General features: G+C 47.9%; 4 protein-coding genes across 5 annotated transcripts in view; 2 read left to right on the top strand and 2 right to left on the bottom strand.

The window, feature by feature from the left end:
- Positions 1–214: 214 nt before the first annotated feature.
- On the bottom strand, positions 215–5,793 carry HIGD1A (HIG1 hypoxia inducible domain family member 1A). The gene is made up of 4 exons (XM_009085760.4): positions 5,720–5,793; positions 3,756–3,863; positions 1,217–1,351; positions 215–372 (listed from the first exon to the last, which is right to left on the bottom strand). Exons 2-4 carry the CDS (start codon positions 3,856–3,858, stop codon positions 323–325), a joined length of 288 nt encoding a protein of 95 aa, XP_009084008.1. The 5' UTR covers positions 3,859–3,863; positions 5,720–5,793; the 3' UTR covers positions 215–322.
- A 2,577-nt stretch (positions 5,794–8,370) lies between these two features.
- Positions 8,371–14,603, top strand: ACKR2 (atypical chemokine receptor 2). 2 transcript variants are annotated; one of them, XM_009085761.4, is made up of 3 exons: positions 8,371–9,144; positions 9,713–9,770; positions 11,438–14,603. In XM_009085761.4, exons 1-3 carry the CDS (start codon positions 8,950–8,952, stop codon positions 12,553–12,555), a joined length of 1,371 nt encoding a protein of 456 aa, XP_009084009.2. In that variant the 5' UTR covers positions 8,371–8,949; the 3' UTR covers positions 12,556–14,603. The 2 variants fall into 2 exon arrangements, with proteins under 2 accessions (XP_009084009.2, XP_018764670.1); XM_018909125.3 differs by lacking the exon at positions 8,371–9,144 and adding an exon at positions 9,227–9,397.
- A 200-nt stretch (positions 14,604–14,803) lies between these two features.
- Positions 14,804–16,459, top strand: LOC103812684 (7-alpha-hydroxycholest-4-en-3-one 12-alpha-hydroxylase). The gene has a single exon (XM_009085759.4). The coding sequence runs from the start codon at positions 14,816–14,818 to the stop codon at positions 16,343–16,345; it is 1,530 nt and encodes a 509-aa protein (XP_009084007.2). The 5' UTR covers positions 14,804–14,815; the 3' UTR covers positions 16,346–16,459.
- Positions 16,460–16,601: 142 nt separating this feature from the next.
- OBSCN (obscurin, cytoskeletal calmodulin and titin-interacting RhoGEF) overlaps positions 16,602–25,651 on the bottom strand; it is a 181,351-nt gene continuing 172,301 nt past the window's right edge. Inside the window, 7 exon segments of the mRNA XM_050971811.1 lie at positions 16,602–19,499; positions 19,869–20,018; positions 20,591–20,666; positions 21,118–21,341; positions 22,437–22,676; positions 23,511–23,631; positions 24,965–25,135. Coding sequence (XP_050827768.1) covers positions 19,322–19,499; positions 19,869–20,018; positions 20,591–20,666; positions 21,118–21,341; positions 22,437–22,676; positions 23,511–23,631; positions 24,965–25,135 — 1,160 coding nt within the window. The 3' untranslated portion in view covers positions 16,602–19,321.

The following is a 25,651-nucleotide window of genomic DNA, read 5'->3' as shown; positions in this document are numbered from 1 at the left end:
GTTTGGGTAACAACAGGAGAAGAAAACAATTTCTTCTGATTTAGGAAGTTTTAGGACTGAGCTGAAGGGGAAGATAGAGGGATTGCACTCCATGATATCCCTTAAAAACTGGGATATGGTGGCGTCAATCAGAGAGACCCAGATCCCAGTAGCCACAGGTCACATTCTGAGGCTGCCAGGTTCAGCACAGTGTACCATACACAAAAAAGAACAATTCTCTAATGCCATGTATTATTTGTTTTCTTCAAGAACCCCTCAACAGGAGCTTTGGAGCTGCAGTACACAGGCCACCACCAGGACAGGGATTTCAGACAGCTTCCCATTATTCCTTGGGCTTCACCACATACTCCTGGAACATGGAATACAGCACTCCTGCAGGATAGGAAAAAAAAACCACAATTAAAGAACTGTGTTAAATTAGAAATAATGGGCTTCAAAATCTGACGATTTCTCAGCAAGACAAAATTTCCCTTCCTCCTCAGCTGCATTTTTTTAATAAACACTACAAAATTCTTCATATACAGAGAAACTGGGTATGAAAAGATGCAATTTATAAAAATGCAGATCCTGAGCTAATTCTAGTTGATTTTGTGGCCAAAGTCAAGCTTTTCTGATGTTCCTGCTGGGAATCCAGTACGGACAAACAGTGTTTCATGGGATGGACATTTACACACAGAGGAGACCTGGGATGTATAGATCAGGGGCACAGTGTCCCTGTACATTCAGACACACAAGTCCAGTCCTGAAAAAATACATACATATAAATATATATATTAAAAAAAATATATATATTATATACAAGATATGTATATATACTGAATAAATATGTGTGCGTATATATATATATATATATATGTGTGTAATACTATGGTCTACACGTGCTGTAGATCTTCCAATGCATAAAATGCAGAAACAGCAACATATTTAATGTCAGGTGAATGTTTTCTTTTTTTGGTCTGTAAGAGGCAGAGATGCAGAACTTCACATTCCACATCTAGACATAATCAAAACTGCTACTCTGAGATGACATACTTAAATACATAAAATCAGATTACTCCAGCAAGGCTGATTGAGCACCAGTAAGGAGCACAAACATTCTGCAATAAACGTTCTGGATGCTTCCACCCAGCCATGCCAGCTCTGTGATCCACTGGAGAGATCCAGGACGTTCTCCATGGTTTTGCATTCCCAAGGACAGCTCCCATTCCATACGTACCACACGTCAGGGCTCCCACGGCGAAGCCCTGGGCTGCCACACGCATGTGGATCAGGTGCAGGGACAGTTTCATGTCACCTCTGTGCTTCAGCTTGTACAGCCCGTAGGCAACCACGGCGGTGAAGCCAGCCATCCCTGCAAGGCAACGAGAGCATCCCTCTGAGTGGAGATCCAGGGCACCAGGAGTGAAGGGACCCACCTAAACAAAACAGCCTGTGAACCACTGAGCTGTTTGGGTTGGAAAAGACCCTTAAGATCACTGAGTCCAACCATTCCACCCACTGCTAAACCAGGTGTGGAAACCCAGGGCACTGGGAATATTTCTCTGTCTGTTCTGGGGTGCCCTGACCCCCAGGGCAGCACTGACTCTGACCCTCACTCATGGAGAAAGTTTCCCAGACTCCAAGATAGACTGGAATCCACAAAAGTGTGAAATAGATTATAGAGGATAGTGTAGGTATATTTAGGTTTTGGGATTTGGTGAGAAATTTAGGTTTTTGGGATTTTTAGGATGTTGTGGATGGAAGCAAGATGGAGGACAGAGGGTGTCATCCTGGGTTTTTTCCTCATGCTTCTTCCTTCTTCTCCTTGGGTTTGGGTGGCATTTTGTAATTGGGCAGACAAGTCTGCACTGGGGGCTCTGTGGGATCAGTTATGGGGTTAAAAGGGAAAATAATCCAGGTGCCAGCTCTTAATTGGATAGTTCAGTCTTAAAAGCCTTTGGAACAAGAGATTTTGGCCATTTTGTGCCTTCTAATGAAAAGCAGCTGAACTCCCAGCAGTGAGACTGTTTTACTGATAAGAAATAATAAACACCTGAGTGTGAACATGAACTGCTGTCTCAAGTGCCTTCCATCCAGACTCAGAGAAACCAACGACCAGTACCGCGGCAAGTGGGACCCCCACAGCCATGTCCCCAACTGTCACATTTATACAGTTTTTCAATCCCTGTGTGGATGGTGATTCTACCACTGCTCTGGGCAGCCCCTTCCTTGAAATTTTTCCTAATATCCTAAACTTCCCGTGGCCCAACTTGAGGACATTCTGTCTGATCCTAAAATAAGCCTGTTTTGGTCTAATCACTCTGGTATTGTGTAGTGATAAATCCTAGCCGTGATTTCACTCTAGTGCCACGTCATTCAATGCACACATGAGTGCAGGGAAGAGCAAGAGACTTCCATCAGCATTAAAATGCCAAAGGATTCTGGCATTACAGCTCAAGGTGTGAGAATTCCCTAGATATTTTTCAGACAGAACCAGGGCTGCTCACACCTCCATTTCTGCATGGACACTCACACCCAAGATCCCCACCCAGCTGATGCTCAGACTCTCAGTGTGTGGATGCTCCCTGATGTATCCACTGGCCTGCTGCAGTTGCTATTTTGGGTGTTGTCACATTTGGCCAGGTGTCACCAGGACAGGACAAGTCACATGTTATTGTCCCTAAGCTGTGAGGAGGGAGGCTCTGCCAGCTCTCTTTCCCAGGGTCAGAATTCACGGATAGTCCTTCAGCAGAGCAACCAGCCCCAGCTTTGCCAGCTCCAACACTGATGCTTTCACAGAATACACAGAGCACAACCTTTTCCAATTCCACAACCTTTTCCAATTCCATTTAATTTCATTTTTAGGATTATTTACACAGTTCATGGTCCATGCCAAGTTTTAAGAGCTGTGTATATTTTACTGAGCAGAGCACGGGCAGTTTGTCTTCCTTGAGCCAGAGCATTACCAGTGCCACCAGAAAGGTGTAAACACTTAATTCACTCTCATTAAATATCAATTAATAGTTTTAGGGCCTTCAGCCCAGCTCTGACACAGGTCAAAGGTGAGTTCTGCCAATCTGCTTCAGAGAACTGGAACTCCTGGAGTTCATGGTACAGCCCAGCAAGGTGGAGACAAAGTGCAGCGAGCACGGAAGCAGTGACGGAAATGTGCTGGCAAACGCTCGGAACAGTTCACCCCGAGTGACCCCGCTGCTCTCCATTTAAGGTGGCTGGAAATCAAAATGTGTCTCCCTGCTCTCCTCAGAAGCTTTTTGGGAGTCTCAACAGAGAGGCTGAGAACTGAACAACTTCCTCGAGCTAGAGTAACATAAAAGTTACTAAAAAAATGTATTTTAAACTAAGCGATGGCAGCAAAGGCCTGAAACATTTACCAGACAGGCTGTAATTTAAATCCTTCTAGTTTGTATTTTTACAGTTTTTAAGCCACTTTGTAGTGGTCACATAATTGCCAGGAACTGTGCTCCAGAACAGCTGCACAACACACTCCTTAACCACTTGACAGCATCACCTTCACATGTTTTCTAGCCTCACCTAAAAAGTCTTTCAGGTTTCTTGGTCTGGGGTTTTTTCTTATATTTGTAGGTTCTGATTTTTTAATTTAAGGTAATAGACCTCATTAATTTCCCTCTTTCTTTTAGGACAACTATTATGGGGAGGTAACTTTTAAGTAATTTCCTGTTTACAGAAGAAAGGTGATCAGTCATGGTGTTTCCCATATCAGTTGTGCAAACACATTTCTCCATTTTTGAACTCACCAATGGGCACAAATGGCGTCTCCTTAAACTTTTTTATCAGCTTCGAGGTCTGGCTGGTCTCTGTCTCATAGTCAGGGTAAACAGATTCCTGGCTGGGTGACATTGTGGCTGTGAAGACAAAGAACCTCCTTTCAAGTTTTGGAAACCCCAAATAAAGAGAATCTTTAGGCAAAAAAAAAAAATCCCTTATCACAAATATCCAGGTAATGAGATATAATAACAGGCACCGTGGACAGATGGTTTAATTCAGTGAAGCCTTGGGAGGCAGGACTGTGCTTACCAGGAGAGGTAAGAATGAAACAAAACCAAAAAAAAGTAGGAGGGCAACAAATTTCTGCTATCCAGAGATGGCAGTGACCCCCTCCCATGCTCACAATGACCCCCTCCCATGCTCACAGGCAGCCACAGAAAGCTTTGGTCACTGCCTGCCTTTCCTTTTAGGAATTCCATGCCTCACCACTCTGCTTGGCTTTCGCAGGCTGGTCCTTTATGGCAGCTCTGACCTCAGCAGAGTTCACTTCTCCCCCCTCATTCCCTGCCAAGAGCAGCAGCCACAGCAGTTGGGCTGGGAAGCACGAGCTGCTGCATAAGGTCAGCCCTGCCTAGCAGTTCCTCAGTCACCACAACCTATCCCACATCAACAGGATTCCAAATTCCTGGTGGAGAACACAGGGATAGAGAACAGCCACTGCCAAGGAGTTGAGCAAGTCCTGAAGCCTTCAATGGGTGCAGACTCAGGAGGAGAAGTCACATCAGGAGAAGTCATCCACAGGTGATTCCTCACCTTCCCCCAAGGAAAATAAAAAGCAGCAACAGCTTGAAAAGGGCTCCACTCACAGAACCATCATCACCAAAGTGAGACCATCCTCCAGAACTTCCCAGCTTTTTGGGAAGTTGGGAAGTTGGGAATTACATGGATTACACCAAGACCTCTTCCCTCCTCAGTGCTTGGCATAAGCCTCACTCAGTTAGTGACAATTTCTGCCAGTGACACCACAGAGGGCCCTACTAGAAAAATCTCTACTGCTATTGTTCAGCTCTGCCACAAACAGCAAAACACAGCTCAGGGGCACTTAGAAAGGCTCCAAGCTCTCAGAATAAACTAAGAGGAATTTCATTAAGCAGGCGCCAGTAACCTTAGGCAGCAGAGACATTTCAAAGGTGGCCGTGCTCTCTGGTTATGCAGCATTTCGAGCACACCCATGTGAGCAGACTGACTGGTTCTCAAATCATTTCCTCTGCAAGGTTTTGGTCTCTATCTCTCTAGGATTTGGCCCGTTCTATAACCACTCTTATTTGCTGAATGTAAACTATAATTTTAGCCTGACTCATTCAGAGAAGGTAACAAGAGCTCTCCATCACTCAACAGAGGAGGACACAGCCAGAGGTGAGATTTACACAAGAAAATTATATTAAAAGTGAAACAATTCATCCACCACGGGAAGTTTCTGTGACCTTCAGCTCAGACCAAGATGGGCACGGGGCAGAAGAAACTGGTGAAACACACAGCCTGGCTGCCCTGACCTGCCGACACCGAACAGGGAGGTCAGGGCACCTGTATGACCGGTGCCACCCGCGGGGGAGGGACACCGAGGGAGGACCATAGGTGGGAAGGTGACAGGTCCCAGCATCCCTCCCGGCAAGGGGAAGGCCCTGGGTACCCCCATGCTGCCTTCCGCCTGCCAGCTCCACGTGGGGATCCTTCCCCACTCCAGCCCCAGGCCCCCGCAGCCCACATGGGGGCTCTTCCCCACTGCGGCCCAAAGCAACTTCATCGCATTCCGGCCTTCTGCCCCACGTCCCCACACGAGGCCTCTGCTCCACTCCTGCCCAGTCACTTTTCCCCCACATGGGAGCCCTTCCTCGCTCCAGCCCCAGGCACCCGCACCACCCTACAGAACGGGGGCTGTGTCCCCGGCGGTGCCGCGGGTCCCGCCCGCCCCAGACCCAGACCCGGCTCTCACCACGCTGATCCGATACCGGCCGGCGTCTGCCGCGCCCGGCCCCGCCCCTACCTCTTATTGGCGGCTTCCGCCCCGCCCCTCCGCCGGGACCACAACTCCCAGCGTCCCCCGCGCCGCGCGCCCGCCGACAGCCAATCCGGAGTGGGGCCGCGACTACCGCTTCCTTATTCGGGCGCGGGGGCGGGGCGGGCGGTGACGTTTGTGCGCGGCGCTCCGCATTGCGGCGGGGAGGTGGTGGCGCGGAGTGGCCGGCAGGGGGCGCTGCGGGGCCCAGCCCGCCCCCAGTCTCGGCCTCAGTCCCGGCCTCAGTCCCGGCGTGCGCCTCGGCAGTACCGAGAGCCGGGCGGGGGCTCCGGGTCTGGTTTAGCCCCAAAACCAGCAAAACAGCGGTTCCGGTATCTTTTGCAGGGCGGAAAAACTCCCTGGTGGTTCTGCAGCTTGTCTGCTTTTCGCTTCAAAAACTTGCCGTGTTGTCACACTGTGACGTGGAGTGAGATGGAGAGGGACTGTTGGCAGCACCACGGAATGACAGGACAATGGCGAGCAGTTTTAAAGAAAAAAGGAAGAGCTTTAGATTAGATATTGGGAAGAAATTGTTCCCTTGGAATTGGTGAGGCTCTGGCACAGATTGCCCAGAGAAGCTGTGGCTGCCCCTGGATCCCTGGAAGTGTCCAAGGCCAGGCTGGATGGGGCTGGGGCCAATCTGGGATTGTGGAGTGTCCCTGCCCATGGCAGGGGATGGGATTGTACAGAAAGTCCCGCTGGGAAAAGGCAATGTCCATACAGGAGGCAGAGGATCCTGCAGCTTCATTCAGAAAAGGGAGAGAGGCCCCAGGGGCACATCCCGGTGGGATTTTCTCTCTCTCGGTTCCGGTCCCAAACTCCATCCCTCGGTGCCCTCTGCCTTCCCCCTCTGGCCGAGGTACCAGGAAGGTGCTGCCCTCCCGAACCATCTGCTACACATCCCCCCTGGAACAGGTTATTTACCCCAAAGTTTAGAAATTCAGGGTTGTGCGGCCCCATTTGGCTGTTTCAGGAGTCAAACTGCCCGGGCTCTGTAACAAACCCTCAGGTGAAGTTGTAGAGACATCTCAAAGCCAATAACAGCCATGCCCTCACCCGTGGAATTGTTTGTAAAGACATCAGCTCACATCTTCCCTATTAGATGAGATGGTCTTTAGTGTCCCTTGCCACTTAAACACTGTGGGAATCCTTAAAATCAGAGGGTTTTGGGAAAGCTGCAAAAGGCAGGCCTCAGAGACAGCAAAACTGTGATTAGAGTGAAACAGCAGCCATAAGATTGGTCAGCAGAAAAATTATATAAGATGTAGAAAGTAAAGACAGATAAAACAATGGTCTGTGTATTAACACTTATCTAAAATAATTCCCTCAGCTACAAAAAAGTCTATCTGGTGATATTATTGTATATCTAGAGATATGTAGTATCAACTCTAATAGTATATCTAGAGATATTAAGGTCTAAGCTTTATAATAGAGCTCTGTGCATTGTATCTCAAAGCTTACAAGCAAGTGTTGTATTCAAAATAAACAAGCATTGTTTAACCAAAGGTACATGTGCTTATAGTAGTTAGATAGAACTACTGTCAATGTGCTTTTGCTTTGTGTAATTAGTAAAAAAACTTTTAAAGTAAGTTATAACATTAAGTTCTTGGTCTGCTGCCTGGGATGTGAGCTGATGGCATCTTCCCATTGTCATGACCATGTAATGAGACTGATGCTGGAAAATAAAACAGCTCAAGAGGCGTTCCCCAGCAGTCCCATCCTGTTTGTGATTTGTACATAAACCCCCAACGAGCAATAAACACTTCTGAGATTCGGTGAAATTTGGGCTCTTAGTCCTTTGCTGAAGAGCTCCCACCTGATGTCAGAATCATGGAATGGTTTGGGTTGGAAGGGACCTTAAAGTTCACCATGTTCCACCCCCTACCATGGGCAGGGACACCTTCCACCAGATCAGGTTGCTCCAAGCCCCATCCAACTTGGATGGCTTCAACACTTCCAGGAATGGAACAGCCACAGCTTCCCCTCAGCCTGACTTTCTTGCTGCTGAATTATGTCATTGACTATGTTTTCCCATATTTCAGCTTTCAAGCAGACCTCATTTTACCCCTACTCTGTGCCAGGATTTTGATGCTCAAAGACAGTCTAGAAATTGCTCCTGACTTAAACCATATTCTGGAAGAGAAAGAAGAATCCACTGGGATCCCAAGGATGCCTAAAACGTTCTGTATCTGAGAACAGCTTGTCAGAGAAAAACAGCAAATATGAATCCTTTTGTCCCTAAGCCCAGTGCTCCTGTGTGCTGTTTGTACCTCCCCATCTCCGAGCTGGGGGAAGGCAGAGCTGCTGCTCCTGCAGGGTCACTCTGCCACAGACATGTGGCATTTTGGGCAGCACAAAATAAAGTGGCTCAGACATCAGAGTGGCCTGCATCTCTCTAAATGTGCTGCCCATTACCCCTAATCTGGTTACTTTAATTGTCCAAAGCCATTAGGGCCCTGCAGTCTGAAAGGAAACAAAAAATCGATGCAATTACCAGCCCTGAAATTGAGTTAAAATCTTGTAATAAATTACAGTGAAGGCCACTTTCTCCAGTGACTCTCAGAGGCATATTTAATTCTCTGCTTCAGGGCAGAAACTCAATTAAAAACAAAAACTTAATTCATTTTAATTGCTGGCCTAATGAGACCTCTGTCACCTGTAGCTTCCTTGCGTGTGTGTCCAGTGTCTCAGCTCTACGAGTGGCTTCTTGCTCTCTGCTAATGTGTGTGTTGCACACATATTACAGTAATATATATTTATTAGAGGGTATATTTTAGGTGCTGCAGCAGCTGATGGTGGCAAACATGGAAATTGGTAAAAATAATAAGTTTCTCTCTGTGAATCCCTGTGGATGTGGAGCTGTGGCCATCTGCTCCTCTGCTCTCCTGTTTTTACCAGGCTGGTTTGGGGTGAATAAAATGCTCTGGGATTGGCACAGCCAGGGTGTTCCCATGGCCCTGTTTGTTGGTGAGATGAGGAAACAAGCAGGAGTGTGACACTTCACCCGTTCTGATGCCCAAAAACTCCTCCAATAAACCACTTCATCAGAAGTGCCTTTGGCAGGGGCCGTTTCTGGTCTGCCAGGGATGAGGATCTTGCAGCATCAAATTTCCTGGAAAACACGAGGATTTTTTACAGCAGGGGCTCAGCCCTGGGAGCTGTTGTAGATGTTGTGCTCAAACGCAGGGTGGAGAGCATTCTTCCAGTGCTGCCAGGGAATGATAAAAAGCAGGAAAACAAAACAAAACCAGGGAGGGTATGCTGAGCTCACATTTCCTGACTGTCCTCTTGTGCAAACAAAAGAAGTTCCTAAAAGCCTGGTTCAAGCCTCCGGCAGGATGGAAAGAGGAGAAGAAGCTCCTGTAAGTGCCTTTTCTTCTTCTTGCTTGTAGACAAGGTCACACAAGAAACCTGGCAAGGCTCTCTTGTGTTTTTGAGGGGTAGCCAGCTTGGGGCTGGGATTAATTCCTGAGCTCAGCCCTCCCTTCCACTCCGAGGTATGGGTTGGGGATGTGGACGCCAGTGCTGGGCTGATGTGGAGCAAGAAGGATGTGGCAGAGGGAGAAAAGGCATCTCAGTGGGCTGGAAGAGACCCCAAATGAAATTTCAGGAATGGTTTGTCCTGGTGTGGGCAGAGGGGGGGGTGTTTATGAGTGAGGGGGAAGGTGTTTATGAGTCTCGGGTTGCTGTGATCAGCAGGGTGTGCAGCTTTGGTTTCACCTCGAAGGCCTGCAGTCACAGCTGAGGGTGAATTTCCTCCAAAATATGACACAGAAAAGAAATTTTTAAAAGCTCATTCCCAGACAAGTCTTTTTGTTGCACTTTCCCAGACTGCTCTGTCTGAAGTGCTCTGCAGCACTTGCCAAAGGACTGTGAGACAGCTCAAAAACATTTCAGTCCAGCTCAAACCCATTTTTCTCTTCTTTTCAGCTGCCTGGAATGGCCTGGAATGGGTATTTCAGCAATTTCAGTCATGGGAGCATAGCAGGTATGTCCAGAGCTTCACCCCTTACAGCTGCACACCCACTCTGAGCTCTGGGGTGGAGGGGCACCCCTTTCCCTGGGTGTTTGTGGGGAGGGAGCCATCCCTAAACCCTGCAGATCTCTGCAGGGACAAACAGATCCTCGAGGAGAGACTGGAGCTCTGCAGCCAGGCCTGTTTGGGATTGCTGGAAAATGAGTCCTAGGTAAAAGATGGGGAGCTTTGGCCATGGCTGAAAAAATGTCTGCTTTAGGGGTAGAGCGGTGTTTACATAATTTTTTGCAAAACCTTTTTTGTTTTGCTGCCAAAAGATTAACCTCGATTATTAAAATCCTCATTAATCTTCAAAGTGCCAAAAGCACCAGGCAAATCCCATCTCCTGCTGTGTGAAATGGACTCATTTAGTGGGAGCTTTTTTCCTTGAAAATCAGATCCCAAAAATAGGAGGCTCCCAATCACTCACCATTTCCTGAAATCTGGGCTGCAGCCATCTAAACAGTGATGCCCACAGTTCCAGGGAGTGACCACTGCAGGGGTTGTCTCATGCCTTGTCTCATGCAGAAGTGATTCCAGCAATGTTCTTCCAGCTGAATCTCTCCCTCTCACCATAATTCAGGACTGGATTCTGGTGCCTACATGCCCTTACCTTGGATGAGTCTTTGAGCAGCCTGGGATAATGCGAGGTGTCCCTGCCCATGGCAGGAGGATTGGAACAAGATGTTCTTCAAGGTCCCTTCCAACCCAAACCACTCCAGGATCCTATGAATTCTATATTTTCCACTTACTAATGCCTTTTACCAGAATCCATGTCTTGTTGTCCTTGAGTTGGCATGGAGAGGGGTCTTTGTCCTCCAGGAGCAGGGAGATGTTCAGCATTTCCCCTTTGGGAACAGCCCCACTGACATAAAGGTGCTGCTGGCAGGTTCTCCTTTACCAGGAGTTGAGATGTTGCTTTCTCAGTAGTGACCCAGGTGAATATTAGCAGCTCACAGTGAGCTGTGGTGGTGGATTTCCTGTAATTTAGAGCAGAAACTTCACTAAAAGCTTGTTGTGGTGCCAAGAGGAAGTAGTGACTTATGTCAGAGGAAATCATGCTCATTCATTTTTGTGTCTGAGTAAGGAAAGCATAATTAATTTTGGGTTTTGGTTTTGTTTTTTTTTTTAAATATGTACATATAGATAGCTATCCCCATACTTAGGCAAAGGCCACGTTGTTCAGGACCCAAAATACTCACCAGACAGTGGCAGAAATTTAAACCCATGAAATTGCAGTACCCGTGTGGAGCCTACAAGAAAGACAAAGAGGGGCTTTTTACAAGAGCATGGAGTGACAGGACAAGGGGGAATGGCTTCCAACTGAAAGAGCGTGGGTTTGGACCAGATATTAGGAGGAAGTTCTTTGCTGTGAGGCCATGGCACAGGTTGCCCAGAGAAGCTGTGGCTGCCCCTGGATCCCTAGAAGTGTCCAAGGCCAGGTTGGACAGAGCTTGGGGCAGCCTGAGATAGTGGAAGCTGTCCCTGCCATGGCAGGAGTTGGAATGAGATGATCTTGAAGGTCCCTTCCAGCCCAAACCATTCTGTGATTCTGTGAGCTAAAGAAAAGCCCTCTGTGATATGCTGTATGCTTCCTGTGTGAATTAGAACAACACTTTGATCCTTTTCCTTGCTCCTAGGCAGCCACTGGTCGAACACAACCTCAGGAATGACAGCAAGAACCACAGACACGTGGCTGGATGCTGCCTATTCGAGTGAGTACCCGTATGAGTACCTGGATGAGGAGGATTATGGGCTCTATGGCCTCTGCACCAAAGAGGAGGTGCTGTCCTTCAGCAGGGTGTTCTTGCCATCATTTTACACGGTGATCTTCCTGGTTGGAATGGCTGGGAATGCTCTCCTGTTTACTGTCCTCCTCATGTACATCAAGAAGAAAAAGAAGATGACTGAGCTGTATCTGCTGAACCTGGTGGTTTCAGACTTCTTCCTGCTACTGACCCTTCCTTTCTGGGCTCTGTACATTTCTCAGTGGGTCACCTGGGACATCTTGTGCCCATTCTTGAATGCCATGTACACTCTGAACTTCTACAGTGGCATTTTCTTTGTGAGCTGCATGAGCCTGGACATGTACCTGCAGATAGTTCATGCTTGGTCTCCTCACAGCTCCACGGAGTGGAGGAATTCCATCCGCGTCTTGCTGGTGATGTGGATCCTTTCCATAGCTCTCTCCATTCCTGATGGCCTCTTCACCAGCACAAGGCAAATTCACAACAAAACCATCGTGTGCACCCAGGATTATGGCCAGCAACACTTATTTTGGAAAGTTGTCTTTCGGGTGATTCAAAACACCCTGGGATTCCTTTTCCCCTTCCTCTTCATGACCTTCTGCTACTCCCGCATTGCCTGTGCGCTCAGCACCTCCCAGATACCTGGCTCCAGGAGAGCTCTCTGCTTGGTCCTTGCTCTGGTGGGGGTCTTCTTTGTGCTGTGGTGTCCTTACAACGTTGTGCTCATCCTCCACTCCCTGCAAGATGTGGGTGTGATCAGGAGCTGTGAAAGCAGCAGGAAACTGGACTATGCCCTGCAGGTCACAGAGAGCTTGTCCTTTGTCCACTGCTGTCTCAACCCCTTGCTCTATGCTTTTGTGAAGAAACGGTTCAGGGCATATTTGCGGAAGATCCCTCAGGTCATTTTCAGGAGAGGCGCTTTCTTTTCCATCCAGGACTCCCAGACGAGCCCATCTTGCAGCAGATATGCAGCTGAGATAGAAATGTTGAGCATCACAAATGCCTCATAAATATTTACATTAATTACATTATATGTGAGCCCTCTGTCCTGTCTGTGATGGAGTTGGTGTGAGCCCACAGCACTGTGTAACCAGATAGTTCATCCTAGCAACAGCCTTGAGGTGAGGACTTTCCATACTGGGATGGGAAAAGTACATGTGGGATCAGTTTCTGTTGCAAGTGGAATTATTATGAAATAATTGTCCTGGATTTACACTAGTGGAAGAAACCCAGTTCCCATCTGGAGCATGTGAGGCAGTAGCAAATAAAGGATCAGATTTCTCAATGTTGTGCCTTAAAAAATGCAAACTAAAAGTTGAAGAGAGATTCTCCTCCTCCCTGGCATGTGCTTTCCAAGGATGGAATTCCATGCTCATCCCTCAGGCCAGAAAGACTGCCAAGGCATGGCTTAGCTTCTCCTGGCTCTTACCATCTGCCAGATGATTTAACCAGGATAATCTTGTTTTCTACCAGAGATAAACAGGAATGACTGGACACCTTTGAGCTGAGTTGTTCTCTGTCACAATGAGCTGTGCCACACAGATCTGCTGAGCAGGGAACTGTGGCTCTCCAAGAGGCAGAGCCTTGGTTAGAGATCAGTTCAATCATCAGCTGATTTGGGACAGTTTGAGCAGAACAAAGTCCAGACCAGTAACAATCAGTGAGAAAGAGATAAAAAGGGGCTCTGCAGAACAGTGCTGGAGGTATTTGCTTTCCAAGATCCGGTTTGACAAGATAAAAAAGATCCATGGGTACCACCAGTAACATAAATATTGGCTTTGAAACACAACAGAGTGAGAGCATGGCATGAACAGAAGAGAACAATGAGCTGATGGTCAATCCTTATTACCCAGTGCAGCTTTGAAGTTCAAGGTTCTGAGTTTGCTGACTTTTATTTAAAGGCATTATTTACCCCAAATGCTCCTGAACCTTAAATGGTCCCTTTCCATCCTGAAAACCTATTAAGTCTGAAAGTTGCCTAGAGTTGTACAAATAAAATTATTAACTTCAGAGCACTCATCACATTAATTTTATTACTACATAAGGTTACAGGACTGAGACGGGCTTTGAGTTGATCACTGCTGTTATTTTTCTTCCCAACATTGCTACAGTGTTTTTCCAAAATGGTAAGGTTGGGAGCTTTCCTTTCTTTAGAAAAACAAAGCCAGAATAAATATTTAGCTGATGCTATGATGTGGCCTTCACTCCTCGGGTCAGGTCACTGGAGGGAACGTGGAAAGGGACAGAAGGAACAGCAGCTGGGAAGCTAAAAAGATGAAGATTGTGATCCCAGACAGAGGAAGGCTCTTGGGACTGTGGAAAACTTCTGATGGGATGCTCTAGGGAAGAGCAAAGGTGAGGAATAGAGAAGAATTAATGTCACACACCATCCTGCATGAGAAGAGGTCCAAGCACCAGTGGCTGGGACAGGCTGTGGTGGCAGTCTGGGTAGATCAGGGTGGCACCACCCAGAGGAGCAATGCCAGGGGACAAGGGGTCCCTGACATTGTCCCCAAACCCCATCTAGAGAGAGGTAACAGGGGACTTTGAGAAGAAGAAGGAGAAGTGGGTAAAGCAGAAGTGCTGTGGTCCCTATGGGCACTGTTCCCCAGCCAGAGGCTGGATGGAGCATCTGGAAACTCTGGACTCCTCTGGTGCCAAGCAAATGCAGTGGCTCAAGCTCTCCTCACTCATGGGGCAGCTCAGCTGCTTTGCTTTGCACTCAGAGCAGTAGCACTTGCACTGTTCATTGGAAAAGCACTCCTGGGACAACATGTGCTGTGGAGAACACCAAAATGTCAGAGACTTTTCCTTCTCTTGGCTTTTGAGACCAAATCAGCTCAGCTGTGACCTCCTTATCTTGGTCCTGTGCTCATTTCCAACATCCACTCTTGGTTTCATTTTTTCAGTGGGTTTCCATAGCCTGGTCTTAAAGGCAAAAATCACAGAGTGGGATTCTCTGAACATTTTCCTTATAAAATCTGAGCTCTGTGCAGCCTAGAGAAGGGAATTTGCCTCATGCCAAAACCCATCCCCCTAATACAACATGGATACTCCAACAGGATTCCAACATACCTTCCACCTTAAAAATCTCTGTTCATCCAGGGACGAGTTCACCTCGGAGCAGAGCACTCTGCAGGGGCAAGGCAAACACAGCCAATGAGGACAGAGGCTGTCAGCTCTGCCTATCAGCTGCTGGGTGGGGATAAAATGCACATTCCTGCCCCGACCTGCCTCTAGTCCCAGCTCCTGGACGGGCACAGAGCTCTCATGGTGCTCTGGGTGGTTCTCCTCTGTACCTTGGTGTCATCACTGCTTGGTGGGCTCTATGTCCTGGGTGTGTTTCGGAGACAGAGACCCAATGAGCCACCCCTGGACAAAGGTACCATTCCCTGGCTGGGCCATCTGCTGGAATTCAGAAAGAACAGCTCAGAGTTTCTCAAAAGGATGCGGAGCAAACACGGGGATGTTTTCACGGTGCTGATCGGTGGTTACTACTTCACCTTTGTGATGGATCCCTTCTCCTTTGGCACCATCGTGAAGGAATCGCGATCCAAACTGGACTTTAGGACTGGTGCAACAAAGCTGGTCGTGCAGGTTTTTGGCTTCAAGCCCACCGAAGCCACTCATAACATAGTTCATACATCAAGCACAAAGCACCTGATGGGAGATGGCCTCACTGTCCTCACACAAGCCACCATGGAGAGCTTTCGGAAGCTGCTGCTTTTCAACCTGAGCTCTGGAGAGAAGAGAGTGTGGCAGGAGGAAAACCTCTTTCACTACTGCTACAACATCGTCTTCAGAGCTGGCTATCTGGCTCTGTATGGCACTGAGCCACCCCAAGGGGCAGGGAGCCAGGAAAAAGCTGAAGAGCAGGATCGCCTCCACTCCAACCAGCTCTTCCAGGAGTTTCGTAAGTACGACCGCCTCTTCCCTCGCCTGGCCTTTGCTCTGCTGCCTCCCAAGGACAAAAGAGAGGCTGAGCGGCTGAAGAGACACTTCTGGAACATGCTGTCTGTGAAGAAGGTTTGGCAGAAGGACAATATCAGTGGCTGGATAAGTGATCAAGAGAAACTTCTGGCAGAAAACGGTGTCCCTGAGTACATGAGGGAGCGTTTTATGTTCATGCTCCTCTGGGCATCCCAAGGCAACACAGGCCCCACTGCCTTCTGGCTCCTCTTGTATCTGCTGAAGCACCCAGAGGCTCTGAAGGCTGTGAGAGATGAGGTGGATAAAGTCTTGAGGGAGAGTGGGCAGGAAGTAAAGGCAGGGAGCCCCCCAGTTACTGTCACTAGGGACATGCTGAACCAGACTCCTCTGCTAGACAGTGCTCTGGAGGAGACCCTGAGGCTGGTGGCAGCCCCAGTGCTGGTCAGAGCTGTCCTCGAGGACACCTCCCTGAGGACAAGCACTGGGACAGAGTTCACCCTCCGCAGGGGGGACAGGGTGGCTCTGTTCCCACACCTCTCCGTGCAGATGAACCCAGAAATCCACGAGGAGCCTCACAAATTTAAGTACGACCGTTTTGTAAACCCAGACGGCACCAGGAAAGATTTCTATAGAAATGGGAAGAAACTGAAATTTGTCAGCATGCCTTGGGGGGCAGGAGTTTCCACCTGTCCCGGGCGCTTCTTTGCTTCTGCTGAAATGAAACTGTTTGTGTTCTTGATGCTGAGTCACTTTGACCTGGAGCTGGTCGATGAGGAGGAGGAGATCCCAGCCATAGACATCAGCCGCTGGGGATTCGGGACCATGCAGCCTGTCCGCGACGTTCGGTTCAGACACCGGCCGCGCTTCTAACCTGGGGAGGTCTGGGGTGGTGTTTGTTCTGGTGTCACCTATGGGACAAATTGTCTGATCCCATGGTTGTCAGATCCATGCAGTGACAACACTGATATGATCTTGTTTGCTCAATGTTTATCATGGCTTTTGTTGTTACCTCCTCCTCCTCCTCTTCCTCCTCCTCCTCATGTGTTGTGTTGGTTATGGGATAGAGGGTAATCTGCACAGAGAGACAAAATGTGCCCTGCCAGGCTACTCCCAGCCCCATCCTGGGGTCCATGAGCCCACTGAAGGCCAGGAGGAGCACAGGGTGGAATTGTCAGGTGGGAATTCAAATTCAAGGCTTCCAAGGAATAAGGGTTTATCGAGGTTCGTCCCAGGGCTCCCCCAACAGACCATCATCCCCATGGTCCCAGCATGACTCCCATGGAGATGTGTCATCAGGAACAGCTCTCTGGATCACCACCTGGGATAAGGGGGATTGTGTCAAGGCAGGGGAGGTGCCTATGCCGTGTAGGGGAAGAGCATTTTGGGACTGCACAGGACTTTAGATAATAATGTGCTTGAGGGAGGAACCAAAGGGGGATAAAGGAAGGATTTAGGTGATTTAGGGAGAAAAAATGAGATGTAAGGGGATGGAAAGGGCTGGTTGGGTGCAAATAGGTGACTGACTGGTCCCTAGACTTGTCTGGTCACACCCTGCACCTGATAATTTATTTTCCACATGAAGTATCATTGGCAGGATGGCATCAGCTTGTGGTGAATCCCTGAAAGGTCAGAGAGCAGCAAATATCCTCTCCAGGGATGTAAGAATTTCCTTGGGGAAATTTTGTCTTGTTTATGGTTCCCTTCTTGTATCTGATGAGGCCTCCAAAGAGAGAAACCTCAATCCCTTATGGGCTACAGCCACTGTGATCTTATAGCCCTCAAACATATTTTTTATCTGCTGAATCAGTGCAGGATAAAACTTTGCTCTACAAGCTCTGCTTTGCTTTATCACCCTTCAACAATTAGGACTCTCAACACTTGCTTACAGAAGTTAAACCCAAGTCTCTCCTTTGTGGAGAACAGTGGATTGATTTTAATGCTGTCACTAACCTTGAACTTTGGAGATTATTTGGGGTTGAAGAATGTGTCCAAACATCAGATCCAGATTCTGCTTTGTCCTTGAAAGGGCAGGATGATGTTGTAACTGCATGTTAAGGGCAAACTATCCCAGCCTGCCAGACTGGTCATTAGCCCTGACCTCATGGTGGTGGTGGAAATTCAGGCAGAAACTATCAAGCAGTTGTGGCTGGACCAAGATAAAAAACTACCTGTAAGGCTTGACTGAGACAGCTGATATTTCCTTTAACAATTCCAGCACCTTTTCACTCCTTCCATGCTCCAGCTACAGCTCTCACCTATTTTTTTGTCATCCATCTGAAGCCCTTCTCACATTCTGGTCAATGCAAGTTCCAAACCATGCCCAGGAATTCCTTGGGGTAGCTGGGCAGCTCAGAGCCATCATCCCATCCTGACCAGGTGATGTCCTCCTTCCAGAGCTCTAGGAAAAGGATTTTTCATGTGGATGTCCTGCATGGAAGTGGTTCCCAGCTAATAGACAGTGTTCCCAGCTAATAGATAAAAAGCCCAGGTCAGAGCTGAGGGGTGAGGGATGTGTGCTGCACAGATGTGGGTTGGGATGTAAAAGTAATAACAATGATTCAGCAGAAAAAATCTGGCTTTATTTGCTCATCAGAATGGTTTATTTAACCAAACAGTGTTGAGTCTATAAAAGAGCTCAGACATGCTCAAATGCATGCAATTGTGAGAAGCAAAAGGGAAAAGTCATACATGGAAGAGCATGAAAGCTCCAAATGAGTTATTCTATAATTAAGTTTTTTATGTTTAGGTAGGCTTTTCCCTGGCACTGACCTTTCCATCCCAAAGTGCACCAGCAAGAGCAAAGAACCAGCCTGTGCCAACAAAAACCTGACTGGATTTGTGAGAGAAGTTAAATTGGACAGGATGCAGAGTCCTGAAAGGTTTCCTGGGGGGCAGCCCTCATTGCAGTGTCTGTCTTGTGTAACTCTCCTCTCCTCCCAGAGAACTGAGCACGGAGTCTGGCCCTAAGCCCTTGGGTTTCTCTCCTCTAGCACACTTCAGCATTCCAAATTTTACAGTCTATTGAGTTGGTGCCTGCTCTCCACAGCACAGGGAAAGCTCCTCTGCTCTCAGTCACAATTCCTGCTCTGTGTGCTCAGCAAGGGAAGGAGTCCTGATGCTCCATCTTTCAGGTTTGGAAGAATATGGGTTAAACTTGCTGGGAAGGAGCATCCCTGGATAAACAGCCTCACTTTTAGTATTGAACTGTAATGTATTAGGAACTGTTTTCTTGTTCACCTTCCTCTAAACACAGCCAGACACAGCTCTGAGAAAGCCTCTTCTTGTTCACCTTCCTCCAAACACAGCCAGACACAGCTCTGAGGAAGCCTCCTCTTACTGCTGCTCATATGGGGAATTGAGGGATACATCAATCACTGCAGAGAAACTCAAAGGAACACTGAAGTTATGAGTACAAAGCAATGACACAGCCAACACCATCCTTTGCAGAGGAAAGCAGGGTTTCAAGGTCAAAGAGGAACGTGACATTTCAGGATTTTTAAAAAGAATTAAAACACTCAGCCTTTGCCAGGGACACTGCTGCCACATCTCCAGGTAGATGTGGCCCTGCTCCCCAGGGAAGAGCAGCTCAGCTTCAAAGTGGCAAAGTCTCTTAGTGGTACAAAATCTGCGTGTTACAAGGTCACTGTTGGGTTTGCTGCCTTCACTGTCCAGTGTCCCACTTCCCCCCACAAGTCACACATACACAGAAACAGCCCGTGGCAGGAAGGACACACGGACAAAACACGGTGGGGTGGGGCAGAGAGCAGCTTGGCAGGAGGGTTTGGTACCAAACACCCAGTGCAGGAGGGCACAGGGAGGAGATTCCCATCTGTCACCACATCCATGTCACTGTGCAATCATGAGGCCATACTTGGAGCACAGCAGGCCTCTCTTCTTTTCCCGTTCCATGAGGAAATTCCTCAGTTTGGTGGTGGGGAAGGTGACCAGTGCCTGCTGCCTGTTGTCCAGACCTGTCTCCTGGAGCCAGGGGCTCTGGAGGCACTCGGAGGCTGAGGGCCTTCCCCTAGGACAGACAGAGGTGAGGGGTCAGTCAGGGGTCTGTGCTGCATGGGGAGGCTGTCACAGACATATTTATGAAAAATCCTTTTGACGGGATTTATGAAAAATCCTTTCTCCTGAGAAGCTGAGAGGCCTCAGAAAGGAAATGTAAACAATAATTTCTGCTGCTGTGGAATGCAACAGATGCATCTTTGATTGGTCTCATTGGTTGTTTTTAATTAATGGCCAATCACAGTCCAGCTGTCTCGGACTATCTGGAGAAAAAAATCCTTGCAAAGGATTTTTCAGAAAATATGTCCATGACAGGAAGCTCCTTGCAAGTGGAGGGAAGGGGCAACACCCAGGATGTGCTGGGAGGGCAGCAGCCTCTTACCAAGGGTTTGCACACAGAGTGCTCTGGAGGAAGGACACTGCTCCCCCGGAGAGACCCGCGTAGCACCGCGCCAGCTTCAGCTTCCCCTTCCTGGCTGTTCTCAGGAACTCACAGGGTACATCCGAGCTGATGGGGTAGTTGGCACTCAACCTGCCCCAGGAGGAGAGAATTGAAAACATGAAGTTGCCTCCAGCTCTGGGGCTCTCAGCAGGAGGAGGATGTGGAGCTGTTGGAGTGAGTCCAGAGGAGGCCACCGAGGTTAGCAGGGAGATGGGGCGCCTCTCCTTTGGGGAGACTGAGAGAACTGGGATTGTTCATCCTGGACAAGGCTTCAGGGAGACCTTATTCCAGTGCCTAAAGGGGCTCCAAGAGAGTCTCCAAGAGATCTTCCAAGATGGACTTTGGATAAGGGCTTGTAGTGGCAGAACAAGGATGAACAGTGTTAAATTAAAAGAGAAGAACTTTATATTAGATATTGGGAAGAAATTCCTCCCATTGAGGCCCTGGCAGAGGTTGCCCATCCATCCCCTCCATCCCCCAGCTTTCCATGGCATTGCCAAAGGAGGGGCACAGCTGAGATTTAACTCTCTGAAACTGTGATTTTAAAGCCACTCACAGGGTAGAGAACAATCAGCTGACTCATATGATGAAGGCTGTGATTTAAAATCTGAAACTGTGATCTTAAAGCCAGTAACAGCACAGGGAGCAATCAACTGACTCACATGATGAAGGCTGTGATTCCAACAGACCAAATATCAGTCTGGGGAAGGGCTCCTTGCTCTGTCAGCAGTTCTGGAGCTGGAAAAATAAACTTGTGTGAGACAAGCTCCTCTCCAACACACTGAGAGCAGCACAAAGGCAGTGGATACTTTTATGCTTTGCTGCCTTCCCAAGAGGGAAGAAGAGGCAGCTCCCAGGACAGAGAGCTGGTTGAGGAGCTTCCACATGGATGCTGATTGCAGTGAAACCATGAGAACCTCTGGGCAGATGGCAGCAATGCTTTATCCCTGGATAAATGGACACATGGATGCCAGCCAGGGTGGCATTGCTGTGAGCTCTGTCCCCTGTGGTCTGCAGTGGGACAGCTGTCACCACTCACTGCTCCCACAGACTCACACTGGCACTGGAGAGCAGCACCTGGAAGGCTTTTCTTGGTGAAACCACCTGCTGCCTTGACCAATGTTTGGGTCTTTCTGTTTATCACAGACTGCAGATAAGCCCCAGGTCGCTGTGACTGAGCTCTACTCACCCATGGTCTCCACATAGTCCGAGCATTTGTCCATGGTAATAAACTTGTCTGGTGTGTAGAACTGTGCATTGCCAAAATCCAGGAGTTTCAGCAGGTTGGGCTCAGTGATGATCATATTCTCAGACCTGAGGTCCAGGTGCAGGATGTTGTGGGCATGGAGGTACTCGGTGGCACTGAGGATCTGCCACAGGTAGTCTCGGACCTCCACCTCTGAGTATGATGTCCTGGTGAGAGAAGGGGGATAGAAAACACAGGTGTCCTGTCTGCATGCCCCAAAATGCCTTTCTATACCCACTGTCACCCTCCCCTGGGTGTCTGATACCATCAGACCCTTGAGAGTGAAGAAGAAACAACTCTAGTTTAGCAAATCTCTCTGTGTGGAGAGGCTGGTCCATCCTGTGAGTCAGGTTTACAGATGCAACAAAAGGATGCTGTAGAGCTGAAAGAGAGAAAGCAAATTTGATGCCTACAAGTCCCTCTTTTTTAATCACAGGATTTCAGTAGATCCATTTTGTGCCACTGTGAGAAACAACAAATTTTCCTGACCATCAGTAACCTCCATGGTGTTGGGGTTAAAAGGTGTTGGTGTAAGGAAACCCTTCATGTATCACATGATGGGAGATAGTGTTGCCTCAGGTTTAGCTTTTAAATTTTTCAGATTCTGCTTTAGTGTGTGGGTCTGAGCTTCACATCAGGGCATGGTGAGCTCTGTGCACAGAGCAGGGAGACAAAACAATTCCTGCTCCAGCTGGGCACCAAGGACAAATGAGCCAAATCTCAGGCCAGGAGCACAAACCCCGTGGGCTGGAGAGAGAAAAACAAGCAGGGTGGGAGTGCCTGGGCTAAAGCTGGGCTGGGACAATGAACTGCAAGGTGGGAATGGAGCAGAGCTGATCCCAGGGAGAGACCCCGGGAGCGCTGGTGCATTTTGGGGCCATTTTGGGTGCAGCCCTGGCTGGGCTCTGGTGCTGCCCAAGGTGCATCCATGGAGGCCTTTTAATAAATCCCTGCTTCATTCTTTAGCTCGGTCCAGCCTCTGCTCTAGCTCAGCCTGCACAAGGCACCAACAGAGTTTCATATCAACCACTGTAAACTTTCAGCATCTCAGCTGGGTTGCCCTGAGTTGTCCCTCTCTAGGGAACTCAAGGAATTTTTTTATCTCACAAGAAGATGCAGAAGAAACACTTTACAAATCCTGTGTGCAATGACAGCACAGTGGAGGAGATGGAGAGGGATGATCCAGTTTGTCAGTAGAAAGCAGCTGGTATCTTCCTCCCAACAGCAGCCCTGCCTGGAAAGCTCTTCCCTCGTGTTCTTACCGTAACGCCAGGGAGTGGAGCAGCTCTGGCCCCACACACATCTCCTGGATCAGCACCAGGTGCCGGGGGCTGACGTAGGCACCCTTCAGCTGGGCTATGTTGGTGTGGTGGAGCTTCCTCAGCACCTGGTACTCCAGCAGCACAGCCTGCTTGTCCTCTTGCCAGTAAGGGATGATTTTAGCGGCCAAAGTCTTGCCGGTCACCTTCTCCCGGCACTGCCGGACGATGCTGAATCGGCCCCTGGTGCAAAGGAACACAAAGGCACCTTAAGCTTCTCTCCTGTTCTTTAAAACCACCAGGATCCCATGCTGTGGTTTTCATCTGTGCCTGGTGGGGAGTGATTGCATCTACTGTCACAGTTTGCACATCCTCCTGTGCCTTTAAACTGTACAGTCACTTTAAATTACAGGAGTGAGAGCTTAACTCCTTTGGAGAGAGAGGAGAGAGCAAGAGAACTACCCCTGCTGGCAACAGAAATCAGTGTCTACTAGGCAGAGAAAGCTGAATCCCAGCACCCTGACTGCAGTGCTGTCTGCAAAGGTTGATGCAGCAAGAACAAGAAACTTAGTTAGCCCTGGGCTTATTTTATGATAAATCAAGTGGCTGCCCCCCTGCCCAGCACATCTGTTGTGATAGGACAAGGGGGGATGGTATTAAACTGAAAGAGGGTTGATTTAGACCAGATTTGAGGAAGAAGTTTTTTTTTACAGAAAGGGTGGTAAAACAACCTGGTTTTGAGCACTTCCCAGGGACCAGGTAGCCACAGCTTCTCTGGGCAGCCTGTGCCAGGACCTCCCCATCCTTACAGGGAAGAATTTTCTCCTAATATCTAATCTAAACCAACTCTCTCTCACTATGAAGCCATCCCCTTGTCTTGTCCCTAAATCCCCTTATGGAAACTCCCTCTTCATCTTTCTTGTAGAAAGGTACTGGAAGGTGCAATTAGGTCACCCTGAAGTTTCTCTTCTCCAGGCTGAACAATCCTGATTTTCTCAGCCTTTCTTTGTAGGAGAGCTGCTCCATCACATGTGGGATTTTCCTCTGGGTCATTAAGAACTCAGTTGGGTTCTCTACCTTTTGATCTCAGTTTGGAAGGCGTAGGTCTGGTAGGTTGGGAAGGGCTCAGGAGGTGAGATCACTTCACTCTCTTCTTCAGGGGCAGCTGATGGGAACTCCTGCGTGGCAGCACGAGGCTCTGCAGGGAGAAGGGGACAGGCTTTACATGGGAAAGCAGCTCTGTGTGGAAACTGGAGCCTCTCTGAGTCTCCCCTGCTATCTGTGAACAACAACAAGCAGAAATTTCTCCAGGGGACTCTGTGTTCCAGCCGTGGCACCCACTCCTACTGGAATGCAGCAGATTCTGCTCTGTCCACCCCAAAATTCCCTGAGATGGCCACTGCAGACAGAATGAGATGGATTCTGTGTTCTGTGCCATGGTATCAAACCTCTTAGCCACTGTTTCTTATTTTCTCACACAGCAAATCCTCAGGACATGGTAAAAACTGCCAAGAAATTAGAAACTTTAGTTAGAAATTAGAAGCAATTAGAAAAATTGTGGTTGGACATTTCAGAGCAGCAGCTGGAACTCGTTGCTCTGGTTCTGGTGTGTGGTTGTGTCCAAGCACTCCCTGAAATACTAAAGCATCCCTTTAAAGCATCTGGTTGGAAAAGCTGAGATATGATAAGAAATCCTGAGAAAAAGGAAAGCAGAGGAATTGGGGTGAGTTAAAAATATCTCTGTGAACCGATTTTTACAGAGCAATCCTCTCCATTGGGAGGAAATTCCAGCTAGAGCATCCTTCTGTTTCTTTACAGAAGGGACATTTCCCTTGCCATGAGGATATGCTTGCTGTGGGGCCTCTTGATTTTAAAAACATGTGTGCACTACAAAGTAGTCAAGCAGGTGGCAAAAACAGTAAATCAAGATTTCAATACTTCAGAGACAAAACACAGCCGGAAAATTCACCACAGAAGGACAATAATTCCCAATGGAAAATTCTAGAAAAGTTAACTACTGAATTTAGGACTTAGTCTGTAATATAAGCAAGTCCAGAGTTTTCACCAGTGCAAGATCTGTATCAGTAGATAAATGCCTTCAGTAAAACATTTTTTGTACAAGACCCATTTCCTCATAATCTCAAATCAAAACTGTGTGTTCAACAGGTAATCTACAGCTCCCAGCTTGTTATTTTATTATTAAATTTATCACATATTATTTTAATAAATAATAAACATTTATTTTTTCAAATTCTTTCATATTAAATTTTATGTAGTTACACATTGTTTATATTTACACTGATGTTGTTATCTTATTGAGGTTTTTAATATGTTTATACTTATTCCCCTGTGTCCAGACCTAGAAAATAATTAGAAAATAATTTAATTTTAGATGCAAAAGCCCTGAACAACTCTGAGCCAAGTGGAGTTTGCCTTGATTCACTTGCTCTTGGCTTCTGGGTCAACAGCTAAAGAGATGCAGCGGGTTTGATGCAGGAAAATCCCAAAGTTTTCTTGGTGTTTGGTCTTACCCATCTGATCCTTGCCAGTGACTGTCACTTTGGCAGAGGGGTGGCTGTAGGGGCCCATCCCTGCCTTGCTGCTGCAGGCTGTCCTGAAGCTGTAGGTGAAGCCCTGGGGGAGATTTCTGGCATGGTAGCAGCAGTCAGTGATGTCAGAAGCAAGAGTTGTCCACTCCCCATCTGAACCAAGAGCAGAGAGAAAAGAAATCAGGATTCATTTTAAGGTGGTCACAATGGCTTGGAGATTTTTTGAGATTTGGGGTTTTGTTTTGTTGTGGTTATTTTTGCTGTTTCTCTTTTTTTTTTTTTTTTTTTCTACCAGCTTTATTTATGTGCTGGGAATGTGGAGAAACCAACTTACCATGGCCAACTTTGGGGCTCTACCTGTATCATTCTTCTGTAAAATCAGCTGGTTTGTATCTGGTAATTCCAAATTGTGCCAATATTGTTCCAGAGGAGTGGTGACATTTTCCTGTAGTTTTTTCTCTTTATTGAATTTATGCCACCAAACTCTACTGGAAATATATGTCAAGAACTCCAAACAAAGGATAAACCACTATTTTTTTTTTCCTGTTGGCCCTGTCTTGAATCCAGCTGAGACCATGAGGTGCAGGATTCCTGGACAGAACCATCCACTAACACCATCCCAGCAAACCCAGTGTTTGAAACATGGGGGTTTTACTCAGCTTTTATGAA

This window comes from Serinus canaria, chromosome 2 (genome assembly GCF_022539315.1).
Source record: "Serinus canaria isolate serCan28SL12 chromosome 2, serCan2020, whole genome shotgun sequence".
Lineage (NCBI taxonomy): Eukaryota > Metazoa > Chordata > Aves > Passeriformes > Fringillidae > Serinus > Serinus canaria.
Note: the sequence above shows the minus strand (reverse complement) of the source record. Positions and strands in the feature narration are given on the sequence as shown.

Excerpts from the sequence above, each read along its gene's own strand:
- HIGD1A (XM_009085760.4), bottom strand. The coding sequence starts at position 3,858 with ATGTCACCCAGCCAGGAATCTGTTTACCCTGACTATGAGACAGAGACC. Across the intron at positions 1,352-3,755 it reads GACGCCATTTGTGCCCATTG|GGATGGCTGGCTTCACCGCC; the intron begins GTGAGTTCAAAA and ends GTTGCCTTGCAG. Across the intron at positions 373-1,216 it reads CGTGGGAGCCCTGACGTGTG|GAGTGCTGTATTCCATGTTC; the intron begins GTACGTATGGAA and ends CCTATCCTGCAG.
- ACKR2 (XM_009085761.4), top strand. The coding sequence starts at position 8,950 with ATGTTGTGCTCAAACGCAGGGTGGAGAGCATTCTTCCAGTGCTGCCAG. Across the intron at positions 9,145-9,712 it reads AAAGAGGAGAAGAAGCTCCT|CTGCCTGGAATGGCCTGGAA; the intron begins GTAAGTGCCTTT and ends TCTTCTTTTCAG. Across the intron at positions 9,771-11,437 it reads CAGTCATGGGAGCATAGCAG|GCAGCCACTGGTCGAACACA; the intron begins GTATGTCCAGAG and ends CCTTGCTCCTAG.
- LOC103812684 (XM_009085759.4), top strand. The coding sequence starts at position 14,816 with ATGGTGCTCTGGGTGGTTCTCCTCTGTACCTTGGTGTCATCACTGCTT.